Genomic DNA, 16,594 nt, shown 5'->3' with positions numbered 1-16,594 from the left:
ACAGTTTTTCATCAAATGTGCAAACATTTACCAGGAATGTTACCGCCTACGTTATTTGTTTTTTCTTGTCTAAGTCAATGATTACTAGACTAATAGGCAAATCTGCAATTTACTGAACTCCATAAGCCTTCGCGAAAAAATTTAATTACTTTTCCCGAGAGAAACGAGTCGTGAATTATCGCAATCTTATCAATGCATACAAGATAGTAAGTCGTTTTTTATACAACTGAGCCTGCCAGAAGGTATATATAAAAAGTCATCTCAGGATCACTAGAAGGCTACAACCTCCCACCTCATCAAACACTAGCATTCCTATTAGGTCCATTCCGCGTTCACCCATTCACCCCTCCTCCCCCCCGTCACCTACGAACGATCTTAGTTTAACGATATATTAGTTGTGATCAAGTAAATTACTAAAAGATACATCTATTCTTGCCTGTTTTCACGGTGAAATCAATAAGTAAATTAGCTTGTAAGTACACATGTGGTATGTGTGTGTTTTAATACTGAGTATTTAATACTGCAAAGACCCGTGTTAATGGCTTTGCACAGCTCAGTGGCTTTGCAGTATTAAATACTTACGTGGTGTACCTACAAGCTAAAAATTTACTCAATAAGTACGGCATCATTCGTTAAATCGACCTTAAATCTTATAATTACGACAATATTTCATAATTCAGCATATTCGATGTTTTATTTACGCCGTTTTTCCCGAACTAGCGTTTAGCGGGGCATTTTTTTCCATTCGACACGGAAACTTACAGAAGAAAAGCAATAATTGTTGATTGTTACCGGGGGGTATAAATGTAATATGATGGATGTATGGGGACATTCTTTGTTTCCCGCCAAAACCATTTTTACTTCACAACAATAATTTATAAAGCAGTTATCTGCTTCAAAGACGAAAATATTTCATATTATTTCTTGGATAATATAATTTTATTGTTAAAAGCTGAGCAAGAAGGAAGACTGTTCTATTTTTCTCGAATTAAATTCGTATCGCCTTCGGGAAAGAATATCGTGAAGTCGTAATAAAAGGTAAAAACCGTATGATTGTACTGAAAGTCTGAAACTACAAAATACAGAACGAAATTCCGATTTATCTAAAATTATCTGAAAATATAAAGGTATATACCCTCTTGGCTGACGTTCTGTCGCTAGTAAGCTTGTTAATAAGGTTTTATTACTGGCATATATTTTTAGGCGTAAAATTATACGGTTATTAGGCTTCTGAGCTGTTGATCGAGTGTTGACTTATGGTACTTTGAAAGAGCAAAGAATCGTGGTTGAATTGTTTAGAAATAGTCAAAGAATTGCCGCAAATATTCGTAAGGGTTTGCTTTGTGGTTTTACTGTAGTATTGTTATCTCTAGCAATTCAAATATCTGACTCGGAATGCAAACATCAAAGATTCGCCTGGTAGCCATCGCATGCTTCGGCCTCTCCTTCACAAAACTTCACTACAAATATCAGGAATACTACACGTATTTTAACCACAATGCAGACCGCTGCAAATATTTGATAAGTGGAGTCGTTGATAGTTGTTGCTAAGGCTTATAGTTGACAGTAAGTGTGACAAGATAAACAACACTTATATTGTAGACGTAGTGTTGTCATGCAGTATAAATTATAGTCACACACTCACACATTTTCTGCTCTTGGCCGTATATAATTTATACTAAATATTTTCACAAAAATGCGTCATCTAACATGTTTATGGCAGCCTGTGGAATTGATGAGGGCTATCTTCATATGTATTGATGTATTCTGGCTTTGGTGTCTTTAGATTTAAGCCATTAATATTGGCATTAATTTTTCAAAAATGAAAGGAAACCCCTATTATATAGGCTCTCTCGTATCGCCACCGATGTTCTGCCTCAGATAATTCCTCCCACCGTAAGAAAAAAACTCCATTGAAAGGCGTGACTACGAAGTTTATGCTTTATATTATGAGTTAAAACATCACGATTCAGTGTTTTTTATACCAAAATACTATTTTATAGTCTATTGGAAAATCAAAATTTCACAATGCCGATGGCTACTTCGCAATTGAAAAAACCTGAAGTCAAAACTGGATCGGTAAGCCAAAGAAAAATTGTTATCGACCTCAGAATGAAGGAAAATTGCATTGTTCATTCGCCTAATTCGTGCAAACAAATTCGTCTAGTGGCAAATAGGCCCGAGTTCCTTTACATGAATATTTTCATTAGGGTTGATATCAAGTCGAAATTTGATCCAAAACTTTGTATGAGATCTTTTATTCCGATGTAAACAAACAATTATAAAATGACTCCCTGACAAAAAAGTGATAGGTCTACATGGTTTATAGTTACACACCTGGTCTAACATTGCCTAAAATAGGCGGAAAAAGACTTTTCAACGTTTGAGAAATACCTTCGTCAGGAGATTTGTATGATTTAATAGTATCCATACTGATTAACTCTCGTGACGAAGGCCCTACGGTTGAAGCGTCGAGAATTTTTTTTTGTCTATTTTAGGCAGTTATACCACACTTCAGGGGCACTTCAGGGGCACTTCAGGGCCACGCTACTCCCAGGTTATATTGGGACGCAATGGTAAAGATCAAATATTATGATCTCACGATAATCGATACTGACGTAGCTACTTTAATTTGTGTGTTTCAGTGGTCAAGTATCTTCAATTCCTCTGAGCAACTGAATGGTAAGTTCTCATAGTAATATAGCCTCCTTTTAGAGTACTTTATCATCCATATAAATACTCTTAATCTGTTAATCATTACCCATGTGCTTTTCTCACAGAGACCCAATCAGCTCTTTTCGTGAAAAAGTTGCTTGCAGTTGCCGTAAGTAATTACAATTATGCATCATTGATTCGTTATTGGAATGCAATAATTAGCTTTATTATTTATTTAAAAGAATTCGAAACCTAAGATAGGCTAATAGCCATGTGTTAATCGTCATGTCCAGCGTGTGACGTCATAACGTTATTAACGTGTGATGCGAGATTTTTCTTGCACGCTATTATACGAGATAACGTGCATGATAAATATAGGATATTACACGTTGGCATCGTTTTTGACACGAGAACATAAAATCCATATCTTCGAGCGAACCGTGTAATGTTCGGTTTATTATATGGCTCATGGCTGAACCTGTAAATTGCAGTTTAAGAAAATTGAACCGTTCGTGTATGCATAAGAAAAAATATTTTAATTCCGTCGTCTTGAACCGTGTATTCGCCTTCCACAATGCCAATGGACTAATTAAATCGCCAGTCAGCTGCATGTATTAATTAATCAATGCATAATTATACACACAACAAGAGCTTGTTAAAATCACTCACTTCTTTCCTCTTTATCGTTCAGATTTCCAGCGTGACATATTTACGGTAAGAGCCTCGTGCCAAATGTTTTCTAAAAGTCATGCGATAGAGTTACGGCCAGGAAATCAGAAAATATTCAAATATATAACCAATCTAAGAGCTAAGATTCGATGTTAAAAAAGGCTTCAACGTGCAAAACTCCTGCTTTTTTAGCAGTATGAACGATATACTTTCATGGGCGTCAATCCAACGTTAATTGAAGGCGACCATATAGTCCATATTCGTATATTCTGTTATGTCAGGCTGATTTTTAACGTTCGATTGACGCTAATGTCTACTTTAGCCGAGTCTTCAGACTGTTTCTCCACTGACTATGATCCACAGGAAATGGCTTTTAATCATTTGTTTGCCGTGAAGTAGAATATGATATAGAGTTGTTTATTGCATACAGAGCGGTCTTCCCAGAAAGATGCTTTGGTGATCGGTGTTTGGAAGGTGTGTGTTTTTTATAATGAAATAAGCTATCAACCATTGCTCTTTAAAGACAAAAGAAGATATCATGAAAAGCGAATTCGGCCGGTATAGTGTAAACGGGGCCATATTGCGAATGAATAGAGGTTGAAACATTTGGAAGTTTGAAATCTTCACACTTCTAACACGTTTAAAGCACTTACTTTGACTTTGTAGATTTAAATTTGAAGATTTTGCGAGATGAAGATGCGTTCCCTGGATCAAGTCAAGTTATTCAATGGTAGGGAGAGACACTATACTTTTTAGTCTTTTTTACAGTATGTCGTTTATTATTTCAAGCAAGCGCAAAACGGTTGGAGCGAGCAGGTCAGTATTCGAGGTATATCCTAGAAGAAACAATTTATTTCTGAAAATTTCTTCTGTTATAGGGTCAAAGGCTGTTTCAATGCAATCGACAAAAAATATGTACGTTTACTCAATTATATCGTTCACACTTAATTCATCTAACGCCTGTGTTCTAAAACCTCACTCACACTCAAACTCATTGAGTGGGTGATCTCAATCTTCTCACAAAGTTTTCATGGCGGCATTTCCACTCAAAAAGGAACTTGATTACCAGTGTTTTACCTTGGATCTTTCCACTGATTAATACAGAACTTTCTCGTTAATCATGCAGTAATAACAAAATGTCAATCAGTGTCACACTCATTCCAATGAGTGCGAGTGAGCTGTTTGAATACAGGCGCTAGACACTACCGGTATATGAATTATATGATCTTTACCGAAAAATCCTAGCTTTCATTCAAGAGATATTCATTCAACACTACACTTTGAACTGTCAGCGCGGGAAGGATGGATGGTTGGTTTGGAGGACTTGTTAATCCTTGACTTGTTAATCTATGATATGTATAATTTATGATATATTTTTTTGTTTCGTTGTATAGCTAAGGAAGATCATATTGGGAGTAAGTGCTACAAATCTTTGTTCAATATAGGCATATAGCTCACTGATATCCACTCCATTATCTCAACTATAATGATCATATATCAACTCCATTATTATGGCGTAGTACCTCGTCATTATAAAAATTTATAATCCTTTTATAGTTCTATTTGAATGCAAGTGACCCTGATGTAAGTAAAAGAGAATCAGATAATATTATTAATTACAGTTCTACTGGTATTAACATTTCAGTTGGTATTAAGGTGATATCATAGGCGTGTTCTTTTACTCTTGCCCGCAGTGGGAAATAGAAGCAGAATAATAATGTTTAGGAAGAGGAAGATGCCAAAAATTGACGTGTTGTTTCGTCAAGCTGCGCTAAAACAAAAGTAGCTTTAGGCTGAACTTGTTTGGCAAAGGGTGTATATACAAACACCCAAAGAATTTGGGAAGTATATTATGTTAAAAATTTTGTAGGTTTTAATTCGATATACGTTTTGCACAAATCCTCATTTTACTGAAGCTTCACCGGAGTATGAGAGTAAGTTAGCCCTATGAGCATTTAAAAACTCTGGGAGGGGTACAACGTTGGTACCGTGAAATCTGTTTATGCATGCATGGTTGATGTTTTTTATCAAAACGATTCGCGGTTTATTTCGAACTCATTTGCTCCTCGTCATATTTCTCGGTCTCTCTTTCAGTGATATGCATGCGCAAAAGGAGTTAGTAGGAATATCATGCAAGTTTACACATGCACGGTACAAGGCACCGCTGCTTACAAATCTTAAAGTTATAAGGACTTCGATGTATAAAAAGAACTCTTCCCCAAATTACGTCTATAAACATTAATACCTCATTTACCTCATCACACCTACGCAAATTATTCCTATAAGAGTAAATTTATTGGGGTTTTATACATATTGTAGACGGTGATTGAAACATATACCTTCAAGGCAAGTTCATTTAATGAGTGGAGAAGTTTTCATTGATGTCGATGCTGTGTGGTTCTACTTTTCCTAAATTCACTACATTTCACATTAATTAAACAAATCATGATATTTTTATAGTTTGATTACTACTGTGATGGAATAAACATATACCGGTAAGATATTTCAATCAAAATGATATAGAAAACTATGTATAAATCCTATTATTATGTACCTCATTTGGAAAATGTAATGTAAAAATCAAACAAATATGGCAGCATTTTTATTATTTGCCTGCTCATTTTAAGATATCATTTTTTAGTAATGGCGAAGAAATCGCATCAGAAAAACAAGCAAAGACTTCAGATGAGACGAAACGAGCCACAATCCGTCTCTTAAGGTATATTTGCATTATACAAAATAAACGACAATTTTTTCCGACATTAGTCGAAATAGGTTGTTAGGAACTCACGACTGTCCGATCGCATCTCGTTACGCTTTATACAGTCACGTCTATTCTTACTTTGCCGCTAAACTTAGATAAGCTGGATAGTTTCTATGTAACAGCTGCCAAAATTATTTTCATTATTACTGTTATCGTTTAGAACTCTTGTGCTTTTGACTCAAACTTTAAAATCTCTGCCTGGTATGTATGCATTAACAATTTTCTGACCCGTTCAAAGATTGCATCACAACTTCGATTTTTTCAAGTTATAACTACATTGAGTAAAGTGGATTGCAAGTTTTACTTCCTGTATTGAGCTATTTAAAGTGATCCCAAAAACCTGCAGTGAATTTATATCATAATTACAGCAACGGTTATAACATCTAACTAGGACAGGGTTTGGCACGTGGGTTCGAATTTGAACGCCCCTGCTCTTAGCTAATAGGAACACATGCAGCTTTTACAATATGTATGGGATAATGACTCAAATCAGCAATCCTGGATTTAGCCCACACCCGTGAACATGTCAGCAAGGGGGGCTAAGCACCTAGAACTTTGTTCTGCGTGCCAAAAAAAATCCTAATTCTAAGCTGATTATTATGTCATTAAATTTTATACCTGAAACACTTCAGATGATGTGATGATGACAATGAAAATTCTCTACTACGACGATGGTATGTTATTCGTGTTGATTTTTCACCTGCATCGAGATTTGATTCGCATACATCATATTTTTTACATAAGTCTTACATAGATTATTAATCACGCTAGCACGTTTACAATCACTTTACTATTTGAACTATTTTCAGTCACACCACCCGACTATCAGCCACCGGGATTTGAGGTATGCTAAGCAACTACATGCAATCATGGATTCTTGAAGCTAGGGTGCTATCTTCAAACAAAGCTTACTAAAATTATTTGAGCTACAAATGTCTACCCATATCCGCTGAAATATGTTCCATAGGCAACTGATTATTTGGGGCCTTCATTTAAAGACGATATTCAGAGAATTGTTGTTGGTAATGTTAACACGGTATGAAAACCAATTTTCAAATACTTTGAGGTTCTTTTGAACTATCTTATATGATCTGATTTTTTTATTGATTTTGTATTGCCCCAAGTACAATTTTAACAGGATTATTTTTTTTCATCCACTTGTATTGGATAATCCACGCAGCCTTTTCATATGTAAGTAAATATTGATTTGAATAATCAATTTCAATGAACTAATAGTTAAATAATTGTAAATTAATTAATTATTTGAATTAATACATACGAATGTGTCCTAAGCTGATAGTAGCCTCAATACAATAGTCTCTAAATCGCACTTTGGTCAGCTGTATATGCGGTTCAGTTTTGCCGGAATAAAAATTATCATCATGCATGAAACTGCAGGGTTGGACTCCGTGTTCGATCTGAGCTTCAACAATGGCAAGATGCGAATGAAACTCATGATGATGTGGAAAATGATGAAAACTGCAAAGAAAGGAGGAAGAATCTTATCTTGATCACGAGGTTGATGCAAGATCTGTAAATATGGAAGAAGCCAAACCGAAGGTATGCTATGTTTCACTGCAGAAATGTAGCTAACTATACATGATCGTTATTTATGTTCCTACAAATTGATTTAAATCATTTTAAAATTTACTTTGGACCGACGAAAGCCATGTTTTGTACGAGAATGCGGTTTAGAAACACTTAAACCAAAACAGTGGATTAAAATTTAACCAAGGGTTAGCGCTAATATAATCGTAGTTTTTATGGAAATATCCTGCGTAGTTTTCATGGAAATATCCTGCGTAGTTTTCATGGAAATATCCTACGTAGTTTTCATGGAAATATTCTACTTGTTTCTTCAATAAGGCGTTAAACAATGCACCAGGTGATAGCGAAGAACCGTATCTTATTGCCGAACCAGAGAAATCAGCTGTAAGTTTATTAGAATTACAGCCGCCCAAGAAAGATGGATCAGATGCAAAGGAAACAATGAAAGGTTTGCAAAAATTTCAAAAAATACAAGGCAAAGCAGAATCCAAATATGTATATATTGTAAATTTCGTTAGTCTGATGATGATTTTGTAATGAAATCGAAATATCACCAACTTTGTCTGGCTTTAACCTTTGCTTTTGGGTTCAAAATTGTAATCTTCGCTTTGCTTTGCTTTGCTTTGCCTTGTACCGTTTAATTAAATTGTATTGAACGTTTTTAGAGGAAGAAGCAATGGAATGCAGCTCTACCGCACCCCTGAATCCCCCAGATGTTCCAGGTACCCATTAATCTCTTAATTAGGTTCAATAGATATATGCGCTAAAGGCGCGTTTACACTTGCAATTTTTGCTGCGATTTTACGTGTGATTTTCATCTTTTGATAGATGTGAATAAGTAGTAAGTTACGAATGCTTTGGGGCCGGTTGTATGAAAGCCGGATGGGGCGATCCACCAGGTAGTGAGTTTTTCAACCGTTCTAAAAATGCTTGAAAAGCAATAAAATTTCAAATTTGGAACCAAAAATTATTAAAAAGGACCCTCACTTTGGTGGTAATAAGATTTAATCAAAGTTATACCCAACAACGAAGCGACTTGAAAAAACACTATCCGGCTGGATAGCGCTATCAGGCTTTCATACAACCGACCCATGAGGTATAATATAAGAGCCTATATTTGAACATCAGTAATTAATTCACTCGTTCCCATCTATCAAAAGAAGAAAATAACTGAACAAAAAATATGGCACCACACGACCCGCCCTATGAAAAAGGTGCTTTGTGTTACTTGCATTCTTAAACAGATAATCAATTCTTTCTGGTATATCAGGTACCTTACGTAAAAACATATGTACTTGACACGATTTTCAGTTTCAATATAGGCTAGCCTAGGCTAGGCTAGGCTCAGGGCCATAGGTAGAAGCCTAATTGAGGGGGGGGGGTGAATATTGATATATTCTTATCTATATCTTATGGATATATGAATATACACCCCCCCAGATTAAGCTTCTAGTGACGGCCTTGCGATAACTTACAAATAGTAAGTACATCCTGACTGGTCTAGTGTTCATAGCGTTTAAAACTGAAGCTTAAGACCTCAGAATTGATTTATTTTGCCTCATCACAGGTCTCTACAATGCTGCAAGTGAAGCAAATGAAAAAGCACCGACACCGATCACGCTGACGCCTGCTGATGAACAATTGGTACCAACTTCAAAGGAAGTCATTGTCCAATGCTCGTGTGCATACAACGGGGTTTGTGGTTTTCATGATTATGTTCAGTTAGAAAAAAGCCGCATTTCATGAGATTTTGAGTTGACAACTAGTCCCAGTCCCTTCCCGCGCCATTTCATAGTACAATGATACGGTTTCAGTATGTTATTGAATGCACTTTTAGGACGATGGTATGATGATCTTGTGTAGTGTCTGCAAGAACTGGCAACATGCTTCCTGCTATCGCTTTTTTGCTGAAGAAGATTGTCCGATAATGCATATTTGTGTTCAGTGTGCTAAGGTTGTTTTTTTATCATTTTTCATTCATCTTTGTTTTTCGTAAGGTTGTTTTTCATTACTTAATCCGAGAAATTGTATATAATTCGAAGTTTTCGTTTAATCTAATCTGATTATGTGACTTTCCTGAGTGCAAAGAGCGTCAGGGTTATCCGCATAGAATTGAACGTCGTTTTTGACTGCAAAACTCGTAATGGATATGCCATTTCTGGTTCTATTTTCATATGCCGAACAGAAACTTATTATTAAAAAAAGTTCAAAATCAACTCTGAAATGACATCACTTAGTCTTGCTGACCTATTTCTATTTCAGAGTGAGAATAAAGAGTGTACTGATGGTACTTTAGTTGGACTGACCCCTGTAAAGTTGCAGGTTTGTATAGAGACAAATTAGTGCGAAACTCACTTGCAATCAAAGTTGAAACCAGACACGATAATTGCCGGGGGGCTGGATATTCATATATTCGTTCCCCCCGAGATTTCTTTTGTACGTATACCACGTACGGAGCCGAATTTTTCTTTCTTTTTCTCACGTTAATTCTGCATGAAAGCAGGCAGACAACGAATTCTTTGTTGTGTGATTATAGACAACATGCTTGTGGAGGCGTGCTTTAGTTGCCTGTCGTGGATCAACTCGACTTACGGCTCCAAAATTTGCCGATAGACTAGGTACGTCCAATTAATATTAGAAAATCCATACAGTTATTAATTTACATGCATGGAAATTAATTTCCATAGTAATTATTAAAATTTTTCAAAGAAAACATTCAAACAGCTGCCATTAGTAATTTGATACAATTAGACGATTACAATACTACGAGTCATTTTTTGCAACGAAATATCATATATTCGTATTGTTAAATTCATACTTATTTCGGTATTTCGAATCTAAAAGCAAGCTGTGCAATTTACTCTGACTTTACCTTGTTCCACAATTGCTTGACGTAGTGATGTATATGTTTAGAGTGTTTACCCATACTCTGCATGAAAAGTGGGTGGGAATAATTTCCATGAGAGAGGAAGAGCAATACTGTACTGCCATAAAGATTCGTTTAATGCATTACCATGCCAGTCAATTTAAGAAAATATAAGACCCCGAAGAACCACATCTTGTAAACCAGAAATTCCTAAAACAATGTCCTTAGAACGTATGTAGAAAAACCAAAATCTGCGCCTTCCAAGTTCACACGGCAACGTCAGGCCCGGGGATAACTTATATACAAGTGGTTTAGTCGTAGTTCACGTCATGGTACAATAGATTTCAGATTGGCCAATTTAATCACCCTTTTTACAGCAAGACCCTGCTGCATGTTGGTTAATGAATGACCTAATATTGTCAAATCAATCGCTTTAGGTGTCGAGTACAATGTTGCTCATGGTCTTATGAAGCGGATGCAAAATGAGGGATTTTTGCGGCAAGCAGTCAAAGGAAAACGGTACATTTACCTTATTGATAATAGAGGACAAACCAATTAATAAGATGGATAAACCTCCAATTGGAGCAGCCAGGATGGCGGCAATCCATTATTTTCTATCGTTTTACTGGTGAAACATCTAACTTCATTATCAAGACTCTTAACCGATGCATTCAAAAGTTGACTGCTCGGGACATCAGTTATGTACGAGTTCAGGTTTTAGGATATAAAGACCAATCGAGCGAATTAACAAACAACCTAAAGGCCGATATACACGATGCGATTAGTCGTATACGATTCTTATCCTGACGTATGAAAAAGATTAGTAACGTCACTCATCTGCAACTGTCTGTTCATCAGTTTATAACGAAACTTAAAATGGGAAACCTTTACACGCATTTATTCGAATACATACGCCAGCATACGAATCGTATGCGACTAATCGCATCGTGTAGATCGGCCTTAAAATGAACAACCTGTTACCAATCCCTGGATTTTCAACACTAATATAGGTGGTCACAGTGTTTCATATTTGAAACCTAATACTGGCTGTCATCGTAGCTGCATGACATGAGAAGTGCAATCTTATTTCCCATATCATGCATCGTTACTATACCAAAATTCGGTTGTACACTTGCTCTCTATGAAGTGTCTAAACAGTAAAATTTGTAATTTTCAGGCTTGGAAAATTAATCACGAAAGAGAAGGTCACTACTGAAGCTTTAAAAAAATATTTCTACCCATCTGAGGATGCGGTTGAGCGGAATACGGAATCAACATCACAGCAGAATGAGAAACTGGAGAGTAAAGAAAAAGAATCTTTGGACGAAGAGGTACGTTTTTATAAAAGATTAATTTTCGTGGATAATTGAATGGTTAAGTAAGTATTAAGTATTGTCCGTGAAATTCTTTTTTTACCCCGCATATATGCATAATGACGTCTATATATGCACAGGAATTTCGAAATGATTTTGGAATAAAATTAGAAAAACTGCAGATAAAACCTAAAAATTAAGTAAAAAACAACGGCTTCATGGTATTCTATGTTTTCTTTTTGATAAGCCAATTGCTAGCGTCACAGTTAAGATTATTGATGTTTACGGCAGATATTGAACTGCAAACATTTGCATCGACTTAATTGATAGGAATTGCAAAGGATGGTTAATAAAGCAGCGGAAATCGATATTTCTGGCAAGTATCGGGCAAAATCTGCAAAAGCGACGAGTAAGGTAACAACTCACTATAAATTATTTCTATGAAGTAGAATTAAAAAAGGCGTATACCAAATAGTTTTTCGTGTGGAGAATGCACACGGGAAACAAGAGCTATAAACTCATTGCATGTGAGTGTATTTCAGGGTTTCCAAAACTCTACACCGACTTCCAAAACACCTAATGCATAATTCGTGCAACCACACAAAAAAGAACCATTCAGCAATTAATTCTCTCATTAAGTTTCTACATCAAAATAACGTTTTAAAACATTTTTAAAATCCCTCGAACGAAGGCAATTAGTTTCCTCTTGCAGAATGTTCACATTCTGCACGGTTATTAAACAATCGCACTGCGTGTTTTACTGTAATTATCAACTGTTTTCCAGGTAGCAGAAGTCGTTGACCAAAAGAGTAAATTGAGAAGCCGTAAAAGAGTAATGTCTGCGATCGATAATGTAAGTTATTTTTACTTTCCACGTTACAAGAATTTTTTTAAAACTACACAGACAGCCACATCAAGCTTCAACGCGGCAGGTGCATGGGTTAATGAAAAGAAGCTTTGTAGTTGTGCGCCAGTAGTTCGCGAAAGTAGTTTTTAGCGAACATGTATTTCTATATTTCGGCATTTGAACGTTCCTAGGAAAGAAGATTATAATTATTACACGGCACAATAATTAGTGGCGTACGGGAGACGATAATTGGGAGGCACGTATTCATGTAGTCATGTCGTGCAAGATTAATTTGTATTCAAATCCATTGTCTTCACAGGTCTGTTAACATGAATATATGAATATGTGCCCCTCCAGTTATCCTCTCCCTTACGCCACTGTGACAATTTTTGTTTACATTTTTGCAGGATTTAGAGTTTTCTGTGTCTAACAGTCAAGATCCCATGGATTGTCAGCATAATGTCAATCCAGCTAAAAAGCAAAAGGCCAGCGCTGCTGCTCAAGCTATTTATAAAATGTTCATGTCAGGTTTTTGAGATATAAAATATGTCATTAATTATTAACCTTATCAGTGTGAATGAGATTTTATACAAGTTATAATTAAATTTTGTTGTATATGAATTAGTGCGATAATTAAGGAAACAATTTATTTAAATATAATTCAGTGAAAAAGAAATTAATTGCAGGAACTGCATTCTGATTGATCTGTTAATATAACTACTATTATTTTTGTAAACTCTTTGCTGCACAGTTTAAAAATGAATGTTCAATTGAATGCTTGTGTTTTCTCTTGGTACATAGTCTATAATTTATTGAGTATTAAAAATAAATATTTCTATATTCCCTGAGCCGGCGCTGAGCGAGGGTACTTAAAATTAATTTTACCCCCGGAGTTTGAGAGTATACACCGGGGTATGGAACGCCAGCGCTATAAAATTATTTGGTTGAAGCCAAAAATGACAAGCAAACTGTTTGAAAAAGAATTTTCGTTGCTTTTCAATTAATTCTTGTTTAATTCTTAGGAAAATTAGCAAATGACTGTATTTTACATAGTTCTAGACATTGTATTTTGCATATTTCTGGGTATTGTGACAGAACCAGTGAACTGTAATAAAACCTAGAACGCCAGCGCTATATTTGGTTGAAGCCAAAAATTAAAAGCAAAAACGTTTTGAAAAACAGAGCAAATTATTAATAAATTAGTGTACTTTACATAGTTCTAGACATTCCTAGATATTTACTCTCTGCGTCTGTCTCAAACGTTCAAAAACTAAGAAAAACTATCTTCAAATTTGACTTCGAAGATAGCGGCGAAGCTAATGCACTTACATAAGAATCCGTTTGGCAGAACTGAATAAATTATATGAATAAACAAACACCTAATGCCTCCGCCAACTATCATTCTTATTATGCCCCTGTTCCCAAGCATCTACTTTGCGACTGAGCAATGATAAAGTTCGTAGTCTGCTCATTATGCCACGCCTCTATGGTGATGCCCATATTTGTATTTCATGGCCCTTTTTTACCTTATTCCCAAATCCTACTTTACATATCAGTGATATCATTCAGCGTTGTGAATAATCTCCGATATAATATGTCTCCGAAATACGAATGTTACGATACTTCAGACAACAAATCAACACAAATTTTTGTCAACATAATACCAAGTTAGCACTTTATTATTTCCTGATCAAACATTAACATCACACATTTACATAATTTTACAGTCATAGGTCATGCCACTTCTAACTTCTAGGCTTAGTGCAAACTTACTATATTATTTACTAACTTATATACATACACGTCTAGCTTTGATGAAATTGATTCAGTGTAAATGGACTTGAACAGCCAGGGTTTAGTAATTGAAATCTACAGACTTTTCAGTATTATTCCGATATATGTATAGCTATATAATTATGCAGGAAGGCCACGCCAAAGTGTACACATGTTCACTCCGAAAATCAAGTCAAAAAATCTTCCAGAAAGTTTAGATAAGACCTGGCTGTCCAAAGTGTCCAGTGAAATTAGCCTGGTTATATCACTTAACCGTGCTATGAAATATACAAATAATTAAAATTGAAGAATATTTGTTAACGGTGAACCGTGTTAAACAACAAGGCTTATAGCCTTAGCACTTTCACCGCCAGTGGTCTAGACAGATCGATAAGTCATAATCGATCAAAAAACGAAAATCTCCGTCTTTAGCCGGTCTAAGTGTTTTAAGGCGATTCTCTATCAAGCCGGTTTTCCACTAGCGATATTTTTCGTGCGAAGCGACATTTTACTTTTGTTTCAGAGCTCTCAACAGCAACCATCTGGAACAAATTGCTCAAATACAAAGGAATAAAGTCGCTTCGCGCGAAAAATATCGCTAGTGTAAAACCGGCTTTACGTCCCATCCGCACGCGCGGGCGAAGCGCGTTTTGTTTTTGCACCGTGCATGGTCGCATTGGAAGATTTTCAAAGGCCGCTTGGCTCGCGCATGTAAAGTGGGCGGTAATGGAGAATAGCCTTTCGGGGTTGTTCACATGAGCCGGGGCACCGAGATCTAATGAAGGGTAAATTAAAACGTAACGACTTTGAAATGAATCAAGGTATTAAAATGAGTAAAACAAGATTCTGGTAGTCGTGTAATCATACTCACAATAGCATGTTATTGTTCTGTTTCAAAAAGACTTATCTCGGTAACCAGGCTCATGCCAACAAGGGGTTGTTCGTTCACATGAGCCTTGTTACCGAGTTTTAACGAAGCGTAAAATGATTTTGAAGTATTGAAATGAGTCTTTGAAACAGAACAATGACTTGCTATTGTTAGGATGATCACACGACTACCAGGATAATGTTATTTACTCATCTCAATATTTCAAAGTCCATTTTACGCTTCGTTAAATCTCGGTAACCGGGCTCATACATGGGAACAGCCCCTCAGTTCAGATTTTCTGGACCGTGTCCGTGCTGGTGCTCTGACTGTCATTGACGTAGCGGTGATGTATAGTCATATTATGCAAGTTTGATGCTACACATGCAGGGTGTATTTAAAAATTGCAAACACTATATAACTTGCATATACTTATTACTTACTCTACTTTAGTGCAAATTTTGTTGCTCCAGAGCAATTGGCAACAAAATTACAACGACTTTTTTGCAAGTAATTTTATACGGCATTTTGTATCTTAATAACGCCTGTTTCAAACGTCTTGCTCTCGGCCGAACTATAGATAATGATAACAACAATAGATATCGAGGCGCGCATTTTAACAACAAGGCCCACAGTTCCTAAACCCCTCGCAGTTATTAAACAACATAAAATATAGCAATATTTTAAAGTCTTGAGAAATAATCTATTTTGTTATTCATACCAAAAATCTAAGACAGTGATGAGGACATACATATATGTCTCTTCGTTTCTCATATTAACTCATTTTTGTTCTAAAAACTGTTTTATGACACTCGCGGTGAGCTAGGCTACGCTGTGACGGAAAAGTGGAAGGATAAAAACTATAACTTGTCGCTAAATCGGCCCCAAAGTGAAAAAATTCCCATCAAAACAACTTAAACAAGTATGATTTATCTTGTGATTGTTCTACATTTCTTTATAGGTATTCTCACAAGGTCAAGGGGCCGGTGAATTGCAATACTCACAAGCTCCAATTAATAAAGTTATCAATCATTGGGCTATAATAAAGTTTAAACTAAGCCTAAGGTTTCATGTTCTGAAAGCACACCCTTAATCGAGCCGTACAAAATACGTATACAATAAGAAAATTACAAACCAATTAAAAATATGGTTAATAGATTCGCATTACGTTCGAAAACATGGTAACATAAAAAACACGTGGTCGGACACCCGGACACAGTGTGTAAATTAATTATTAAATGTTATGACCTCGTAAACTCAATCCTTGTCAATCCTTATAGCCTTCCAAAACGAC

The 16,594-nt window shown here is 35.9% G+C and overlaps 2 protein-coding genes across 2 annotated transcripts; both read left to right on the top strand.

Annotated features, from left to right (window-relative positions):
• The first annotated feature begins 2,025 nt into the window (after positions 1–2,025).
• On the top strand, positions 2,026–6,977 carry LOC114539700 (HORMA domain-containing protein 1-like). The gene is made up of 14 exons (XM_028560315.1): positions 2,026–2,079; positions 2,646–2,682; positions 2,781–2,824; positions 3,347–3,369; positions 3,755–3,798; positions 3,991–4,054; positions 4,203–4,239; positions 4,882–4,980; positions 5,644–5,670; positions 5,785–5,819; positions 5,966–6,043; positions 6,249–6,289; positions 6,721–6,762; positions 6,898–6,977. The coding sequence occupies exons 1-14, from the start codon at positions 2,029–2,031 to the stop codon at positions 6,939–6,941; spliced, it is 666 nt and encodes a 221-aa protein (XP_028416116.1). The 5' UTR covers positions 2,026–2,028; the 3' UTR covers positions 6,942–6,977.
• A 601-nt stretch (positions 6,978–7,578) lies between these two features.
• On the top strand, positions 7,579–13,198 carry LOC114539699. Its single transcript, XM_028560314.1, has 12 exons — positions 7,579–7,648; positions 7,955–8,084; positions 8,302–8,358; positions 9,204–9,331; positions 9,474–9,590; positions 9,899–9,958; positions 10,173–10,254; positions 10,940–11,021; positions 11,680–11,833; positions 12,146–12,229; positions 12,600–12,668; positions 13,070–13,198. Exons 1-12 carry the CDS (start codon positions 7,628–7,630, stop codon positions 13,196–13,198), a joined length of 1,113 nt encoding a protein of 370 aa, XP_028416115.1. The 5' UTR covers positions 7,579–7,627.
• The last annotated feature ends 3,396 nt before the right edge of the window (positions 13,199–16,594 follow it).

Source organism: Dendronephthya gigantea, unplaced genomic scaffold, assembly GCF_004324835.1.
Source record: "Dendronephthya gigantea isolate DGI-Jeju-01 unplaced genomic scaffold, DenGig_1.0 000213F, whole genome shotgun sequence".
NCBI classification, from domain to species: Eukaryota; Metazoa; Cnidaria; class Anthozoa; order Malacalcyonacea; family Nephtheidae; genus Dendronephthya; species Dendronephthya gigantea.
Note: the sequence above shows the minus strand (reverse complement) of the source record. Positions and strands in the feature narration are given on the sequence as shown.